This window comes from Pogoniulus pusillus, chromosome 5, assembly GCF_015220805.1.
Source record: "Pogoniulus pusillus isolate bPogPus1 chromosome 5, bPogPus1.pri, whole genome shotgun sequence".
In the NCBI taxonomy this organism is placed as follows: Eukaryota; Metazoa; Chordata; class Aves; order Piciformes; family Lybiidae; genus Pogoniulus; species Pogoniulus pusillus.
The window spans coordinates 3,999,431-4,018,804 of record NC_087268.1 but is presented as its reverse complement, the minus strand read 5'-3'; the positions used below and the strand labels follow the sequence as shown (position 1 = coordinate 4,018,804).

The following is a 19,374-nucleotide window of genomic DNA, read 5'->3' as shown; positions in this document are numbered from 1 at the left end:
TTCTGGAATAAAGTGACCCACAGAACTAGATCCACATACACATACTCTGTGCAGATTACACATGCATAGGAAGATTAAAGACAAATTACTTTCCTCAAGAAGAAAAAAGCTCACATATCTGATGAAATATTGGCTTGATTACTACTTAACAGTTGTTCTAATGTATTCATGACCAGGTTTCATTTCCCATTTACCTTGTTCTTTCCACACTCCCATACTTTAAATATTCATTAAGCAAGAGAAGAAATAATGAATCAAGTTCTGCAGGAAAAAAATATATACAGTCTACTGAGTAAAGCATATTCATAAACACCACAGAAGCCTGCACTGGGTTTCCCTCTAACACACAAAAAAACCCCAAAACCAAGCACCCAGAACAAAACAATCAAAATCTAAAAAACACCACCAAAGTCACACCACAAGCATGATGGATAACTAAGTAATAAATGGTATTACTGGCTTTTTTTTTGACAGCAGCAAACAGTAACTAGAGGTCTTTTGCTGGTCTTTTTATGGTAATGTCTACAGTAGCATCCAAAATTCACACTGAAAAGTATCAGCAGTCACTAAGAGAAATTTAAATTGGCCTTTAAGCAGACTACACATTTCAATGGGTGACCCCACTAACTCCTACTGCAGTAACCATTCACAGGAACACATCAATCCTCTGCCAGACTCCACAACTCTGAGTGATTTCTTTCTTTTTTTGCTTTTGTTTTAAACTAAACCAATTATGACAGATTAGACCACTTCTGTCTACGTAACTGGAAGAGGGAAATTCAGAAGAGGGAAATTCAGAAGAGGGAAACACATGCAATTTGGAAGTGATTAGTATTTCCACAAGTTAAAAGTTTACTTTTAGTGAGGAACTAAACACAGCATTCTGACTCTTCCTCAGGAAGATTGTTGTCCTGAAATGTAGTGCAAAAATGCACATGAGAATGCTGCAGTCCGGGACTGCAAGGGCACTACTCACTCGTGCTTCTTAAATCACTCTCTCACACTGTTCAAGTGATATGAAGCTTCTCAAGTCACAAGCCTTTTATCCTGCCCTCTCATTTAAGCTGCCCACACTCTGTAGATCAAATGTAGCAATATCCAAATGAGCTTTAGAACGGAATTTCCAGTACTGGTGCAATTCAGCTGTTAATGCTCACTCAAAAAAGCCCTCTCAAGCTTCACACTTCCACAGCTAGACCATTTACACTTACTGAGTCGTAAGCTCCATTCTGTCAGTAAATTAACAGTCATAATAAAGAGCTATTTCAACAGTCATTAGAACGTTAAAATTGAACATTCCCTTTGTCAATCATCTTACTAAAGCTTAACAAAGTAAATAGCAACATCTTCTTTCATCAAAGCAAACGAGCTTCCGATAATGGACCCGGGATGCAGCAACTAGTCACACCATTCAAAACAGCTTCTACATCACTAAAAAAAAAATCCAACTTTTAACATATCTGGCAAGGAAAAAAAAAATTAGCTACATGACACCATTTTAATTAGAAGGCATTAATTCTATTTCCTAAAATTTCTCAGTATCAAATTTAATAGTACAAAGAAAATGTCCAATTCAGGCCAAACCTCCCCAAACAATAAATCCCTAAAGGTTTCAACCAAAATGCAGGATGTGATTTTATACATATTTCTAAAATCGATGGGTGAAATACATGTTCAAATTACAGCTCATACAGGTCAGTAACTTTTCCTAGTTTTGATGACTAAAACAAAACAGAATTAGTATTCCTCCATGTATTATCTTTCTAGACCCGAAGAAAATTAAATCTAGGTTAGAACTCATTCTCCTGCCATAGTACAATGACTCCTAATAACTTAAAAATCAGCTGCTAACACAGATGCAATAAATAAATGTAACAAATGTGTTTACACTTATTTATGTTGAAGTAATTTCAGTCTGTAATTTCCTAGGATTATCAGTAAATGCCAGTTTTCTGGATATCAACACTCAGAGTCAAGGTGTAAATGCCTACCAGCAATGCAGCTCATTTCAAACAGCCAACAGCCTCAGGGACACAACTGGTATCTGTGTTTGAAAATATCGTTGATTCCTTCACCTACATCACCATTAATGTTCAAGTTTTCCTCTCTAAATATTGTTGAGCTAGAGCAATGTAAGTAATTGGATTTAAAAACGCATCTAAAAGCAAAAGATACAGAACTAGTTCATGAAAAGTGGAACCACTTCACCGCCTACTGAAAGAATAAGTTGATACAAGTTACAAGAAGTCTTGCAGCCAGCTAAAAGAGACGCATTCTTTCGAACAATTTAACTAATTATTAGGCTAAACAAATGACAATTTACACCTGACCACAGACAGGAGCACATTAGGGCAGCAATGGAATAGAGAGGGAAAAAAACAGAGATTCAGAGCGACTGATACTGTTTCTTCTTGAAAGACAGCACCTCCAGCTGGGGCACGAATTCAGCGCTGATTCAGGAGGCAAGAACTCCTATCTACTAAATCAACAACAAAACTTCTTGCAACAGTCCAGGTTTCACTTGGAAATCTTGCCGAAATACCAGCCAAGCCCAACCTTGATTAGCCTGAAATGAGATCATAGCTCGAGGAGGTATGGCTGTTGGCCCTTGTAAAGCTGATACTAAAGAGGAATTTCAAGGATACATCAATCTTTCTTGTAATGCATGAACTAGAATGTTTTCATATTTATTAATGTGCTAGGGATAACGTTGACTGCAGAACAACTTTAGAGTTCCAAAGGATATTGTTAGTACAGCAAGTGAAATGACTTCTATCCATCACCCACAATCAATGCTGTGACTAGCACTACAATTTGGTTATCTCGGATAAGAGTCACTTTAAAATAATCAAGATGATGCAGTTATGGGAGTTTTTCACAAGATCAACTTTTCATTTTCGTAGTTTCTAGGATGATCTGACACAGTCTCAAGTTGTGCCAAGGGAGGTGTCTAGGCTGGATGTTAGGAGGAAGTTCTTCACAGGGAGAGTGATTTGCCATTGGAATGGGTTGCCCAGGGAGGTGGTGGATTCGCCATCCCTGGGGGTGTTGAAGCAATGCCTGGATGAGGCACTTAGTGCCATGGTCCAGTTGATTGGCTAGGGCTGGGTGCTAGGTTGGACTGGATGATCTTGGAGGTCTCTTCCAACCTGGTTGATTCTGATTCTATCTCCATCTTTGGTGTCTGTTTCTTTAAAAAGAGGGGGAAACCTAAGGCTTGCTAGACTTCTAATTAAAATCCTCAAAATCATCATTTCACCTTCTGTTGAAACACACATGCTGCTATAAAAAGCAAATCCTTTCTTTCGAGATGTCAAATTAGGCAAGAACAAGCTGCCTTCGGGCAATTTTTTTGGAATGTTATCATCCACACGTGCAGAGATTAGAAAAAATGTAAAGCACGTTTTTTTTTCTCCTAAAGGGAAATCACAAAAAGAGTAGTAAGCAACACAATAACAACGCTATTAGACTTTTTTTTTTTTTCTTAAATAGTAGCAACACCATTTGCACGAGGGTGGGGCAACTTTTAGGAGACCAGCGATGTTTAAAGATTGAGCAAGCTGTATCATGCTTCGTTTTCCTCTCTGCCCGTTGCTGGGAAGAAACAAAAGAAAAAGGAAAGAAAGGATAAAGGAAAAGGAGAAACAAAAATAACAAACTCACACCTGGCAGGTGAACTTGACATTCTACCTACCTGATTCAAGACTACTTTTCCAAGTCTTGTTTCAGTTACAGAAAGGGCCCATTACTGGGCACCAGCAGCACGACTAGATGCTGACCTCCCCCAGGGTAAAGTGCTTTCCCTCTCGGCATTCCAGAGGCTAAACACTTGCTTATCCCTCTGCTGAGGCTGGACTCGTTTTCGCATCTTTAGCATTCCTTCCCCTCCTTGATTATTGGCGATTTGTTAGATGGATGGCTACTTCTGTTCTAATTGACTAGATTTCTGGCTCATAGATTCTCAAATCGTGTTTGCAGTTCTCCTTACCCCGGACTCTTCCTACATCTCTAACAAAAATTGCCCTTTCTGTCAGCAAGTGAAATAGACAAATTAACATCCAGGAGGATGTGCTGCGAAATTAATAGGCACCCACTAATTTTTTTCCCAATTACCTCATTTTCTGGTGCTACTTTTCTGGTAACTAATATAGTTACATATGCTCGGGAAAGCAGGAAATACACCACAGACTTCCCAGCATTTACATAAAGGTGCAACTTTCTTCAAAGGCTGATCATGCTTTTGAGAAAACAGTGAGAAAGGAGACAGGCAGGATTTTAGAAATGCCCCCCTTAAGTAGCTGCTATCTGAGACTCCATTCACACCTTGTCACATTCCTCTCCTTAAAAAGCAGCAGTTGGCGTCATCCATCCTCACTTTCCCAGAGCCACTCTGGGCTAAAGAGAAACAGAGCTCAAAAGCCAGCTCATGCTTAAATACACTTGGAATCCACAAGAACAGAAGGGTTTTCAAAGTTATCCTGAAGAATTCGGTCCAGGAGGTTTTCTTGAATCCTCCCACTGACCAGCCACCACCCCACCTGAGAAGGGAGAGCACTTGCTACAGAGAGAGAAGCATCGCCTCCCCTGTGGCAGCCTGGCAACCCCCAGGAGTGCTCAGCAAAGAGGTAACTACAGGTCAGGGCTCTCTTTAGCCAACAGGAGACAAACTTTACATTTACTCACGCAATGAGGGACTGTTTTAACCAACTGGCATTAAGTTATTATTTCCAGTAGCTTTCTGCCTCTAGAAGCTGTACAAAGGGGAAAAAAAAAACAACTAAACAAAAAAACCCAAACCACCAAACAACTCAACACCATGAGCTCCAGTCCCTGGTTTCAAAACTAGTTCTATGCATTTGAATCCAGGTTATTTCCTCTTCCTAGATCAGCATCGATGGACTCAGATTTTCCTCCACTGAGCGGCATGCCTTCAGGAGGTATCAAGCCTGTGGTTCTCCTTAATTATTCCCTTGCAAAAGATCCAGCTGACAAGGTTCCCCTACCCAGACACTTCTCTCCATCTATCACAGCCACAGCCTCGTGCCACAAATACCCAAGCTTGCTACTTAATACCTAGGTAACATTACGAGTAAGTACCACTGACCGGCCTTTAAATGTAGCACTTACTAGCCATTATCAGAAAGGCGGAATTGTTTGACTTGGCATTTGATAACTAGTAGCTCTTTTCTCCTTTCCTCAGATGTTCCAGGTTTGAAATTCTGCAGTTCGGCATAGAGGCCAGCAGACATCCAGTAATTTTTCAGCATATGCACCTTCTGACACTTTCTTGAAGAACAGCACTACAGATCTAGAGAAAGATGGTTGCAAAAGTGTAAACTGTGAAGTCCATAATGCAGTTGTTTCAAAAGTGAGCACAAAAGGAATCAACTCACAATGAAGCCAGCTGCAAAATAAGATTAGGAGAATTTCTGCTGTGGATAAAACTGGACTTGATGACCTCTGACACTTTCTGGGCACTTCTAAAATGGAAACAGGCAGAAGCCGCAGGACTTGTACACAAAGCACACACATCTTTCCTACAGATCCTGTGCAAAATGTGCTTCACTAATGTGACTTTTTCCGCTGCCAACTACATATGGATCTATTTTAATGTGTTGTCACTGTGTAATAAGAAAGCTGTCTTAACAACAAAATCCAGCAATTACTGAGGATGGGGATTCTGAAGTCAAAACACACCCAGATGAGAAACACTTTCTAGAAAACATCATGTATTTCTCTAACTCATACCCAGGGTACCAAGATTAAAGCTGTGAGTCTAGAAGGCCAATGAATATACAAGCAATGAGAAAATGAGAAGGAAATAAAAAAGTGATGATATACCCAGGAGTCTCCCCCTCCCCCCTCGTCTTCGGAGCAGAACCTTTTGTTTAAAGAAGAGAGATACCAAAGGTTGCCCTAATTATTTTAAATTTACAAGTGTAACAGCAGCGGAGAAAACTCAGCCTCAGAGTCGAGTTTCACTGTTCAACCCTTCTGCGCCAGGTGCCCGGAGGGAAGGAAGCGTACGATTTCGGACTGCGTTTTGCTGGCAGTGGGGTCACCCCAGCAAGCTACCAGCTCCTTGCAGCGACTGCCTTGTGCTTTTAATGGGGACTAAGCCCGACCAGCTGCTACTGGTCGGAGCCGACGCGCTAGCTGCGCCCAACAACCTGTTGCCCCCAGCAGTGCTGGGATGCGCCTGGCACCCACAGGCACCCTTTCCACCGGCGCTAACGGCCGCCTTGGGGCCTGCAGAGCACCCTCGTCAGGAAGCCGGCTCGGCAGCACCTGCGCCGAGGCCGGCCGCACCACCACAGCCGCCCTGCCCCGCGGTGCGCCCCGGGCTGCGGGCAGGCGGCGTGGCCGGACCGGGCCCGCTGCCACCACTGGGGTGTCACAGCCGCGGCCACGGCAAAATGGAGCCGGCTGGACCCAACACCTCCACCCCTCCGACGCTTCTTACCTTGGTGATGATGAGAGGCTCTCCGTGTTCTCGTCCGCCCTTCAGGGTGAAACCCCAAGGAGCCCCGCCGGTCAGCAGCACCTCCACCAGCTTGTAGCTCTCCGCTGCCCGCTGTTCCACCATCACCACCACTGGCCCTGGTTCCACCAGCATGGCACCGAGCCGCGGGTCACTGCTGGCCAGCCGCTCACGCCCGTTCCGCAGACTCACGTCCTCCATGAAGCCCCCGCGCCGCCAGCGGCGCCCGTCGTGGCCGGGGCTCGCCTGCTTCTGCTGGCCGCTCCCCGGTGCGCGCCCGCCGGCGGCAGCCCCTGGAGCCACCTACCCGCCCCGCAGCGCCGTCCTGCCCGGCCCCATCGGCGGCGAGGGAAGGCAGCTCCCGCCCACCCCTCCTCCTCCGCAGCCCGCGGTATTGTCTCACGCCGAGGCCAGAACCCGGTGGCGGGGGGGTGGCTCCAACTTGTGATAACTTGGCAGCGGGGCGAACGCCGCCGAGCAACGCGGGATGCCTGGAAGAGCACGACGGGGAGAAGTGCTCCCACCTCCGTCCCTTTGCCCCAAAAACGAGGATGGAAGCCACTATGGACCGCGAACTTCCCCAGCTGGGCAGCAGCTCGCCCCTCCACAAAAGGCGACAGCCTCGCAGAACGATCCCTCTTAAGAGAGGAGGAGCGAAGAGCAGCTCGGACCGGCCGCCAGACAAAGACGGCGAGAGGGTCCACGAGTCCCGTGTCACGCTAGAGCCGTGTCCGTGCCGCCCCGCCACACGTAGGGGCGTCTACCCTTCTCCTCCACCTCCGTCCCCAAACAAAAGCACCGAGCAGGTGGAGGGCGGCCGCGACGCTCCGAACCCCTCCGGCACCGCGGGGGGTGTGGGTGGAGGAAAGGGGCAGCCGGCGGCTGCGGCCTGCCCCCGGCCAGGAACGCCCCGCCCCGCGGTGCCAGGTTGCGGAGGGGCTGCGCTGTGCCGGCCGTGCACTGTGGAGAGAGGAGGAACGACTCCTCCCACCTTACCGTCGCGTTTAAGAGGGTAGCCGGGAGAGGAAGGGTTAAGCGGTAGGGGCAACGGAGCGGGAGGAAGCCGGCAACATGGAGGGCAGGTCAGGGGGCAGCAGTGGGGGGAGCCGTGGGAGGTGCTTTCTAGCGGCCCCTCCCGGTCTGTCCCCCCGCCCCGTACCGTCTCCGCCACCTGTGGAGCAGGAGTGGCCAGCATGTGCCTAGCCCGTCTGCCTCGCTCTCCCGCCGAGACCCTCTAGTGGCAGCCGGGGGTGCGACGGGGATGGGCCGGGCCGGGCTAAGGTGGGGCGAGGTGCCGGCCCGAGCCCAGGGGGGCTGCTTTCGTCCCCTCCGGAGCCGAAGGATCGCAGACTCGGAGGCCTGAGGTGTCAGAGACGCGTCCCGGCTGGGCTTGGCGGCGGCTGCACGGAGCTGTGATATGGGCAGGAGAAGCCTACAACAACGAAAAAAAAAAAGAGGAAAAATAAATAAAAGCGATTTGGTGTCAGAGATAATCCCAGACACTGCTTCGTTGGCAAAAAGACTAAAAAAAGTTTGATGGAGGGACACGAATCAGGACTAGACGTGCTTGTTTTCAGGCAAAGCTCATTTTATGTGCATGGGAAATACGGGCAGGGCTTGGGATTGCCTGATAACTTCACAGTATCACAGTATCATCAGGTTTGGAAGAGACCTCACAGATCATCAAGTCCACTGAGTTAGTGATGGGACTTAGAGTGAAATGCCTATTTCTTAGGATCATGGAATCATAATGGTTGGGAAAGAACTTTAAGGTTGAGTCCAACTGTAAGCCAGCCACCACGACCACTAAACTATATCCTGAAGTGCCACATCTACATGCTTCTTGAACTGCTATCCTCATTCCCTCAGTTTAATAGGAGATTTCAGTGATTTAAATCAGGAATAGCTTTCATTACCAAGCAGGTGAAATACACAGGGGTTTAAAACTGTACTTTACTTTCTGACAGACATGGAACTTCCAGGCGCTTCTACGTGTGACAAACTATCTCATGAGGTGCCTGTTGTATGCCGTGGGGTTTCAAGGTTTTCTATATACATGGGAGTTCACATTCTGGAAGTGGTCATTCTGTTATGTAGTCTAACAGATATCACCTGGTTTATTTCTCAGAAAACTCTCCTGCCTTGCACTAAAGCAATTTGCTTCTGCAGTACTTTCAACATCACTTACAATATGCTTCTCTTACACCTAAAGAAACCTTTGGGTTCAGAATTACAGCCATGAAGAGACACCCAAACTTGCACGTACGTCTATGAGGATCCTGCTAAATCCAAACCTTATACCAAACCTGTATATTACACCAATTTATTTAAAGACTTGTAGGTCTTTTTCCCCCCTCACACAGACAAGTGCTTATTTAAATAAAAAAGCATAAGGAAAAGGGGAAAAGGCCAGGTCAGAAAGGGCTTTGAGCAGCCTTTTCTAGTGGAAGGTGTCTCTGCCTGTGGCATGGGCAATGGAACCAGATAATCTTTAAGATGCCTTCAAACGCAAACCATTTTATGATTCTATGAAATATAAATGGATTTCTCCATCTTCTGTATCCAACTGTTCTTGGAATCCGAGACAAGTCTTAGTTATGTTTTCCTAACACATTAGGTTGTCTACGTGTCAATAACCTAGAAATGGAAGTTCTACAGAGCTGCAGTACACAATTTTGTTGTTTGAAAGCATGTTAATGGAAGATCTAGAATAATGATTTGAACTTTATTGTATCCCCAAGTGTGCACACAGAAATGAAATGGGGGGGGGGGGGGGGGGGGGGGAGGAAGCTTATCGCATTAAAGAGCAAATTATGTTTCCAAAAATGTCTTACCTGTTTGTATCTTCTCTTTTTCAACCATCAAACATTCATTGTTCTTCATGTTGAATTTTCTGTTGTCCACAAGAAACTGAAGATTTACATTACTGTTCTGGCTTTTTGATTTGGTCTTACAAAATCTCCGTGGTGCCATAAATATATTAAAGGAAGCGACAGACTTACACCGAGGGCAGAGTGATGCAGATAAGGCCAGTATGGTATGTGGGATCCCCTTCTCTAATAACATGTACCATCAATATTATCAAAGATACTGTGCAGTGATCTATGGAAGTTACCCAAACACTGCCTCCTGCCATGCAAAAGGAGCTACCAGGCTTTACTAAGGGATAGTTCCCACAGATGTCATTTTGCAACTCCTTGTAAAGCTTTCTGCAGTAAATCAGGCTCCTTCCACAGTACATCATCTGTCTTCTACCTTGGAACTTCAAGTACCAAATCAACAATTGCAAGTGCAATTTTGTTCTACAGAATTTACTTTGGCCTTTTTGTTTTATTTTCTGTTGAAGGTTGCATGCCCATTCCCTGCTTAGTCACTGAGATTACCCTTAATGTGAATCAACTATTTTATACAAGACTTTGTTTAAATGGCATCAGGCATAGTATGTTGTTAAGGCACAACCTATGTCTTTTCCTTAAGACACCTTGCATTGAATTGGGCAAGATACCTGCAGGATGACTATAGAGTAGGGTGTTTTACTCTCAGAACAAGAGCATTCATTGTGATGGACTGTACAATGCCAGCACGAGTTTTTCCTGCCCCCCAGCAGCTGAGGAATGTAAAAGAAGTAGAGACTTATGATTCATAGTCACAGAGTAAAGAACTGAGGTGAGTGAAACCTTTACAACCTCCCACTGTTTGTTACCACTCCTCTCCTGGAGCTAACCACCAAACATCACAACTTGGTGAAGAGACAAAGTGCCTGTTACCTCAGCCAGTTAAAATAAAAAACTGATGCCCAGGGGCATGCATAATTCATCGACAATTTAAGTTAAGATGCTGGCTCAACAATGTAAGTTAAGATGTTGGGCTGTGAAACCGAGCAGCTGATCCATGCCGCATGTTCTGCTTTGTCAGCTGAATTACAGAGGTTTTGCAGCCTCTGGCAAAGAGAGCAGATTCATACATGTCCTCAGTGGCATTTGTCAAAATAATCTAGCTATTTGATAACTGTACCAATGCAACTTCTTCTATGTAATCATCTCCCATAGTTGTTGTAGACATAACATTTTAGTCATTAGTGGTGGAAGAAATGATGATAGATAGCAAAGTATGTAATAGTGTGACCTCTTCAGTGAAGATCATAAAGAAGATCATTCATAAATTCCTTTTCTGAAGGCTAGAGATATGTGAGGATACTGCAAATCCATTAAGAATGCTGCCAGAACTCAGAAGAAAAATGGATTACAAGATAGAAGTTACAGACTTGCATATGGACAGCTTTCTATGGACCTCAATTCCACTGGCATAACAATCCACAGTATTACTGCTGAAATCTATAGAGTGCCCGTGCACATACTGTATGTGAAGCAAAAGTAAGTAATATGTATGGCATATTTAACAAAACACACAGTGAAGCATAGAATCACTGAGTGCTTTGGGTTGGAAGGGACCTTTGTAGGTCAGCTAGTACAGCATGCTGTGGGCAGGGACATCTTTCACTGAATCAGGTTGCTCAAGGCCCCATCTAGCCTCACCTTGAAGACTTCCAATAATGGAGCACCCGAAATATCTCTGGTCTTATTTATTCCATGTTTCTTTAATCTTCCCTTTGGGGCCAACATACCTATAGAATCCTTTTTAACCATTCTTTACATCCCTCACCAAATTCAACTCCCGTTCCTTACCAGAACATTCCCCTGCCTTCCATGCCTGATTTCTTACATGTGGGAATCAAGAGTCGTTGTGCTTTAGGAAAAATGTCCCTAAAGAGCTGCCAGCTCTGTTCAGCTTCTTTGTCCCTGAAGGTAGTTTCCCAGGAGATGCCACCCATTTCAGTTTAGGAAATACCTCAAATCCAGCATCCTGACTCCACTCTTTGCCCAGCTGATATCCCTCAAGATTGTGAATGCCACCAGAATGTAATCATTGCAGCCCAGACTGTCACTGATCTTGACATCTGTAATTAACATTGGTAAACAAGAGTCTAGTAATACTTCTCATTTAATTGGGCTGTCTGTCACCTAGATTAAGAAATTATTTTTGACACACTCACAAGAGTCTCCTGGACTGCTTACAGCTTGCTATGTTGCTCTGCCAGCAGATGTCAGGTTCACTGAAGTCCCCTGGCAGGATCAGAGCCTGGGACCAGGATGATTCCTGTAGCTGAAGTAGCACCACTTCATCAACAGGCTCCTCTTGATTGGACAGCCTGTAGTAGACAACAACCATGGGGTTTCCTTTGTTGTTTTGGCCACTGTTTTTTATCCATAAGCCCTCAACCTGTTCATTGCTGCTTTTCTAAGACAGCTCTGTAATGTCAATCCATTTTTTTTAACAGAAAGTTTGGAGCCATCGATTACAGCCCTTCAGTCATGCAATTCTTCCTACTATGTTTCAGTGATAGTGAGTAAATTGTAGTTTTCTAGCTGCACAGTGTTTTCCTGCTCCTTCCTGTTTGAAACTCTAGTGTCTTTGAAAATAACCATTACAAAGACCAAAATGACTGAAGTGGTGATAAGAAGTTCCTGTAGCACAAGTGGATGGATGATCAAGTAATTCACAGCTTGGCAAGCTGTTGAGATTTTATTGTGGAGTCTGAAAGTCCTGAGAACCTGGAGGAACAGGTTGGGTAGCAGCCCAAGAGACAGACATCCTGGTATAGCTGGGAACCAAGAGGGTTTCCTTTGGAAACCTGCCATGTTTATTCTGATGGATTCAGTATAATCATGCTGTTCTGCAAAACACTTTGATTTCAACAGATTATCCTCTGTCCTCTGAAAAATTCCAGCAGGATGTCTCCTTTGTAATTTAGGCACTTTAAAAACCTCTAAACCTTTCCAAAGTGTATGCTGTTTCTCCTGTAGTGCAAATAAGGCTTCATCAACACATAATTAGTGTTGGAGAAGCCCTTAGATGTTCTTCATCTTTCAGATAAACACTAAAATATACATTGACCTCTTCAGTTCTTTCAGAAAAGAAAAAGAGCAAGTCTGTGTTCTTTATCTAGGACTTTTTATAAAGGTGATGTCTGTGAAAGAATAGCATTTCATATGATAGTCTGGCATGTCTACCCCCATTAAGTTTTTGATTCACCTTCATTCAATTCTTAGTTATTCTCACAACCTCACATAAGCTTTGTACCTCAGAACAATTTTCTGAGTTTGAATGTATGCACTGCAGAGCAAAATGCAGGTATGAATGATACCAACAGAAGAAAGGTCATGATTTGCTTGAGGCCTATAAGACCTGTAGACAGATGTGATGGTTTGGGAGTTACCTGCCCTGCCCCTCCTCCTCCAATGAATTCACCCACACTAGACTCAGCCAGCTGGAAATTAAGGAATGAAGTTTTATATTCACAGCTTAGCACAATATACAAGCAGATATTTACAATATATTACAAACACATGCAGCTATATATAGAAATAAACAAGTTAAAACAATACTCCTCCCAGAATTCAGAGTCCCTAGGAGAGGCTCCCAACCACCCTTTCACCTTCTTTCCATGCCCCACTCTCTTATTCCAGAATCTGTCTTACATGCAAGGTGAACTGGAAGGATCAGCAAGGGGGGATTAGAAGCAGAATGATTAGTTGGGTTACACAAATCCAAGCAGAAGCCAGAGAGAGACACAGACACAGACTCTGACTGCCTTATCTATGTTTGTGTCCTTGTTTTTGTTCATCTCAGCAAACTTATGAGTGAAGTAGACATCACCATTGTCTTCTTTTCACAGCCTATAACCTACTTTCTCTCATTAAAAGATTCCAATTACCTTCAAACCAGCACAACAGAGGAGAAAATGAGTCCAGCACAGACTCCTGTAATCCATAGTCCACTTAAGGATTTACAATTTTCATGCTTTTGCATGATAACAAGATTGAAAGTCAAAGGAAAGAGCAATAGCAGCTCTTCATGTGATTGCAGAGTCAAGAGACAAGATAGCAAGAAGGTGAGCAGGTGACCTTCTTCCTCTGTGCATGGAGTTTTTCATGCTTTTGCATGATAACAAGATTGAAAGTCAAAGGAAAGAGCAATAGCAACTCTTCAGAGTCAAGAGACAATACAGCAAGAAGGTGAGCAGGTGACCATCTTTCTCTGCACATGGACTTTTCAGCTGGTAGTCAAATTCAGGCACAAGCTAAATCATGCCTCGGGCCACAGTCCCTCTGGTACTGTGTTCTTGTTCCTTTTCCAGTGCCTGCATTAGAGCCCTTTCTCAAACCATGTTACAACATCTCAGACTACCACTTTACAAAGCACTGAGAATCAGAGTGAGAGCACAGGTGTACGTGACAGTCCATACTGTTTCACTGTCAGGAGGCTAACTAGACAATGCTTGGACACAGTTCTGGGGACAGCAAGAGCCAGTGGCTGATACCATGAGGCAGTATAGATGAAGCCACCCTTTATGTAATTATCAAGGAGAATTCAGCAGTGTATGTTTTATATATATACACACTATATATGTATGCTTTATATAATATAGATAAAGCAGTCCTGAGTCTGTTTTAACTGCATGAGGGACATAACCTCAGAAGCTAACAAGCAGTCTTTAATGTATTTAAACTCTGCTATCACAGCATGCAACGTCAAAGTTCTATTCTTGATGAAGATGATCCCTGTGGAGCAGGGGTGATCAGGGAGAATACTAAGAGAAGCATTTGAAATGCTCTTTTTGCAGAGAATGCTATGAAAGCCTTTTAAAGGGAACATAAATAACAAGAAACCAGAGAGCAGACAAAAGCCCTGTAATCTGCTATTTTTCACTTGGACTTTGTTTTCATTTGCTAGCCAGCCCCAAACAGACCTTTCTTTTTCTACCTATCAGCAATGTGTAAATAAATCTCTCAGTGCATTCTATAAATAGGCACAATTCCTTCATTACAAATGACCTTTCTACTCACAGATTGGTTGCACAGAACACAAACCATGTCCAGTGGAGGTCATAGGATGCAGCGTCTTGCGACAGCCTATCTAAGCATGTATGCAGCATGAAATAAATGTTTTTAGTTGTTTTAATTTTTTTTCCAGTGCTACAGCAGATTGCCCTAAATCAATTATGCACAGGAGGCTATGCTCCAGCAGTGCCAGACCTGTGGTATTACACAAATGTGATATTAGGCCTGATGTAAGGCTGGTTTGATCATGCCCAGCAGTCTAAGGGGGCTGAAGTTCTTTCTGTGTGTGCCATGTCCCCATAGTCCACTATGCTTCTTTAATATAAAGGTGTAGATGTGGTCTCCTCCCTCAGGAGACCAAGGCAAAACAGTTAACAGTTGACAGAACATTTAAGGGAATCCTGCCAAGTCATACAAACGAGGAAAAAGTGCCAACATTCAGATTAGCTTTTCCTGGCTTGTGTTGGACTTAGAAAGGATAAGGCTTTGTTAGCCTGAGTTTTGTGTGAAGCATACTCATGTCAGTGGGGCATTGTTAGTAACATCCTGAGGAAACAGCTTCAGTGGGGGGTGGTTATTGCCCATCTTCTGTGATAACAGATCCTATTACAACCCCAAAGGTTAATTTCTTGTGAAAGTCTGAATTATGGAGTATTAAATGTATGCAGAAGATTTCTGTCAGAACACTGTATTTTCTGAAGCAGTTTTAGGGCAAACTAGTTTCTTGGAGTCATGCTCCCAGGTAGTTGACTAATGGGAGTAGCCAAGGTAGCCAAGCTAGAATATAAATGTATGCTGTAGCTGTATTGTTCTCCTGAAGGGTGTAGCTAGTAAAATACTTTGGATACTGAGGGATTAGCCTCATTATCTTGTCCACACTGGACTGTGAATTCCTATTCTAACAATGAGGTCATGGTCTTAACTTCAGTCGTGAAAAGCAGAAGAGTCAGAAGATCTTAAGCACTTCTTGCACTGTAACGCGTTTGCTGTTATTACTGCATTTCCTCTGAGCTAGCTAAGTCACGGTTTTGAGCTTTCTGCTTATTTCAGAAACTACCAGACAACAATTTGTGTAGTAGAAGCTTCCACTTTCCATTCTCCAAATCCCAAGATGCTGCAGGGCTGACTGATGGCCATGCAGCCACCAGGGAGGAAAGAAATGTGGTGATGCTAAAAGGAGCATTGCTGGTATCTGCGGTCCAGACCTGGACTGCACACTTTGTCAGAATTCCCTTTGGCACTGGATTACAGCATCCAGCAAGACCATCTAACTGGCCATGGTACACTGACATTTTTAGCAATTTAATTAACAGAGCTTGGAGAGCTCTTGCATTGTAAGAGCTGTGCACTTGGTGGTGTAATATGTTTTTATTTAGTTATGTAGCCTGACCTGTGAATAGAGATTTTATGACATAATTTTCTAGTACTAGTGGGCTTTGAAAATATAACTTCTGTGTGGTGGGAGGTAAAATCTAACAAGATACCATCTAACAATTGTAACAAGGATGCAAGAGCATCCCACCTCATTTTCTTGAAGCAGCCAACTAACACAGCATGTAAAAGAAAATGCAGAAGTAAAGGGGCCTAGGATACCTTTGGAAGATACTGAGATAGACCAGAGTACCCTCTACATGCTTGCAAACATTAAGATACAATTTTCAATATCACTGCATATGGAAGGATAAAAATATTTGTTTTGGCAGTTTTTTCATCAATCAGTTTCCATGCAAATTGTGTCTCATGGAATCTGTGAAGGTGTGGGGAAAGACTGGATGAGGCACTTAGTGCCATAGTCTAGTTGATTGGTTAGGGCTGGGTGATAGGTTGGACTGGATGATCTCGGAGGTCTCTTCCAACCTGGCTGATTCTATAAAGGTCTCTTTATTCTATATATGCTCAAAGGAAGAAGACTCTCAGTATTCTGTATTCTCAGTAATTGCATAGAGAATTAGGGATTTTCTTCTTCCAGTTTATAAGCAATAAGTTTATGGATGCCATTTTTGTGCTTAGTTATTTTGTACTTCATCCACATAAACTTTGTTTACTAATTTAAATGCATAACATAGTCACAGTTTCAATAACTAATCTGCATACTTCTGTTTCCTCACAAAAGTCAAGTAGGATAACATTTCCCTGGAGAGCAGTAGTACAATAAAACATGAGTGGCATGATTGCATCGGTAAAATACACACAGTTATTGAGCCGTTGAAATGCACACTCATTTCATGCATTCATGTTCTCATTCTTAAAGAAAACCAAAAAATCCCTCCAACTCTATTATTTTCTGTGCAGAGAAGATAGATTCATTCTCTCCTTAAATGCAATAATTATTATTATATTCAAATCACAGAAGGAAGGGAAGCAACACTTCTGTTCTAATTCCGGTTTCTTTTCAGTGCAGTCGATAACTGTTCTAATCTTGACAGATATTACACTTGGGTTTATCACCATCTTCCCAATATCCCTGCCTAAATTTACAGAAATATGGAAATAGAAATAATGGGATGTGATTTTCTCCATCCATTTCAGTTGTGCATTAAGTAAAATGCCAGTTTAAAATTAACTGTAAAAATTAGTACTGATAGTTACGTGAAAGGTATAGCTTAGAATTTATTCCAAAGTAAATCTAGTTGCAGGAGGTCTGTGTGGATAAAATGCTAATCATAGGAACTATATACTAAGACCTTCAAAAATGTACTGCAGGATCTGTTGGAGAGCTCACAAATGGTTTTATTGCATCTATTTAACTTGATGACAGACTCAGCTTTCATCAGTTTGGGAAATGTTATGTCAGGTATTGTGTGAAAGACTATGAGATTGTTAACCTTTGCCAAAGCATAGTTGTTACATTTGTAAGGTAGATGAGATCTTCTTTGGGAGCCGTAATTTCAGGCAGTGATGCACTGAAATGTAGACATAAACAAAAATAAATTCTCCTCTGTCTCTATATCCATTAATTTCCTTCTTTGTAAAGCAATGTCATAGTCCCAGATTTAATTAAAACAGTGTTTAGAGTAGCTGCAACTGCACACTCAAGCACAAACTGTAGCACACTCCTTAAGAGCAGGAATGCATGCCTGGAATATTTCTGTAAACCTCCTGCTTTGCCATTGAAGCAGGCAAGCCAGTGTTTCATCTCAACGAGGGACATGGACTGGGCTGAAGCATTGTGTCCCAGGTGCAGGCAGCACATGAGCAAGTATTTCTCCAAGTGGTGTGTATGGAGTACATGACTGTTCTTGCAAGAAGCACAGTATTTCACTCACTTTTGAGCACACTGCTCCTCACGAACAAAACCATGATCGAAATGTTCAGTGTTGTGCAATGTTGTACTTCCTGTGAGTTTGATTGATTGGTGTTTGCATTGCCAGGGATTTAGTTACTGTTTCTTGTAGGCATGCTAGTGTTGTCTCCAAACTACACCATTTGCTTAACTGTGCTCCTACTTTGAAGCAGAAATGAGACATACCACATTTGTGGGTCTGTTTAGTACCACTGTGACGGTGGGAACTGTGTCACTAATTTCAGAGAGAAGGGAATTAGCACTTGTAGAACAATGTAGGTTTTTTTCAGCACTGAATAATGTTTCTTAACAAGTCAAAATAACTCTTCTTATACTTCCTTTCATTACCTTTCTGTTTCATTTGCCTTTGTCCCCAGCTTTTATCCTCTTATTTCCATAATTATGAGAAGTTAAATTAATGTCAAGACTGCCAAATCAGCTTTGCTCTTTTTTTACACTTTTTACTCTTTATACTTCAAACCCAATAATGAGGGCCAGAGACTAAGCTGGATTTTACCAAGTAAGATATTGTGTGGCTCATGTATCTGTTTGGCAGATACATCCTCCCATTCCACTCCAGATGTCCACATCTACTTGTATCATGGCAGTATTTACCCACTCATGAGTTACTTTATTTTCTTTTTGTGTTAGGTATGCTACAGGCCATATGCTTTGCTTCCAGGAAAAATCACAGACTCCTTTTGTAAGTAATACATAATCACAGACTCCTTTTGTGTAGTCAAAACCTGAGAGAGCACAAAGGCAGGAACCCAGGAGGAGAGGTTAAAAAACAATCCTCCTCTTGGAGAAGTAAAGCAATAAAAGTAGAGACCACAGCTGGCAAAACTGTGGAGAGAAGAAGAGAGAAAGAGTTAAAAATTGGTCTCCAGAGTATAAGACTACAACTGAGGAATGGAAGGAGTTTCAAAACAGCTGAACAAAAGGGAGGAAGAAGTTAAGATAATAAAATGGTAAATCCACATGAGCAAACTGCAAGATCACAGTCAGAATCAATGAAAACAGATGATAAGCAGAAGCATCAAAACACACAAAATATTCCTGTCTTTAAGCCAGAAATAAGGATAACAACTTGGCTTGTTTCTCAAGTTTCTAAAGGAAGGAAAATGGCAATGTAAATAATGAGGGGCACAGTTTTGGAAAGTGGTAATGGCAATTAAAGGCTTCTATTCAACAGTTGCTGTCTAATAATCTAAAAGTTTTGCTGTTTTAACTATATACCAGGCAATACAAATTTGCCTTCAAATGAGAACAAACTTAATTTAACGTATATGTATTTGCATTGTATATGTGGTATATGATGGCTTTTAAAATCATAATCTCTCTTTGGAGTTGCTGTATCCAGGTAGACTGCAATGCAGTGTCTTTACAGAGAGGTGGCAACTCCTTGCACCACTTCTCTTGTGGAAATGGAATAAAGTTTGAGGAGTCTCAATGGACAGTAGAGTGTCCATATTCTCCTTTAACTCAACAACAGCTTGCATTTCTGGAGCAAGGCAATCTGATTTGCAACCTTACTGTCCCAAATAATAGGATTGCAATGTCCAGGTCACTCACACATCCTCATCCATGAAGTGGGAAGATATCTTTATGCTGTAAAGCAGCAAGAATATCCGGCAAAAATATTCAGCTTCAAACTCAGCTGTCTGGATTTCAGAGCCTTTGATGAGGTTTATACCCAAGTTCTCATT

General features: G+C 42.8%; 1 protein-coding gene and 1 long non-coding RNA gene across 2 annotated transcripts in view; one reads left to right on the top strand and one right to left on the bottom strand.

The window, feature by feature from the left end:
- Nucleotides 1-7,333, bottom strand: part of SHROOM2 (shroom family member 2) — a 134,231-nt gene extending 126,898 nt beyond the window's left edge. Inside the window, exon 1 of the mRNA XM_064143043.1 lies at nt 6,464-7,333. Coding sequence (XP_063999113.1) covers nt 6,464-6,682 — 219 coding nt within the window. The 5' untranslated portion in view covers nt 6,683-7,333. The remainder of the gene's footprint in view (nt 1-6,463) is intronic.
- On the top strand, nt 4,387-5,869 carry LOC135175224 (uncharacterized). Its single transcript, XR_010302297.1, has 3 exons — nt 4,387-4,625; nt 4,885-5,089; nt 5,201-5,869. It is a non-coding gene; the product is annotated as an uncharacterized LOC135175224 (long non-coding RNA).
- Nucleotides 7,334-19,374: the final 12,041 nt, after the last annotated feature.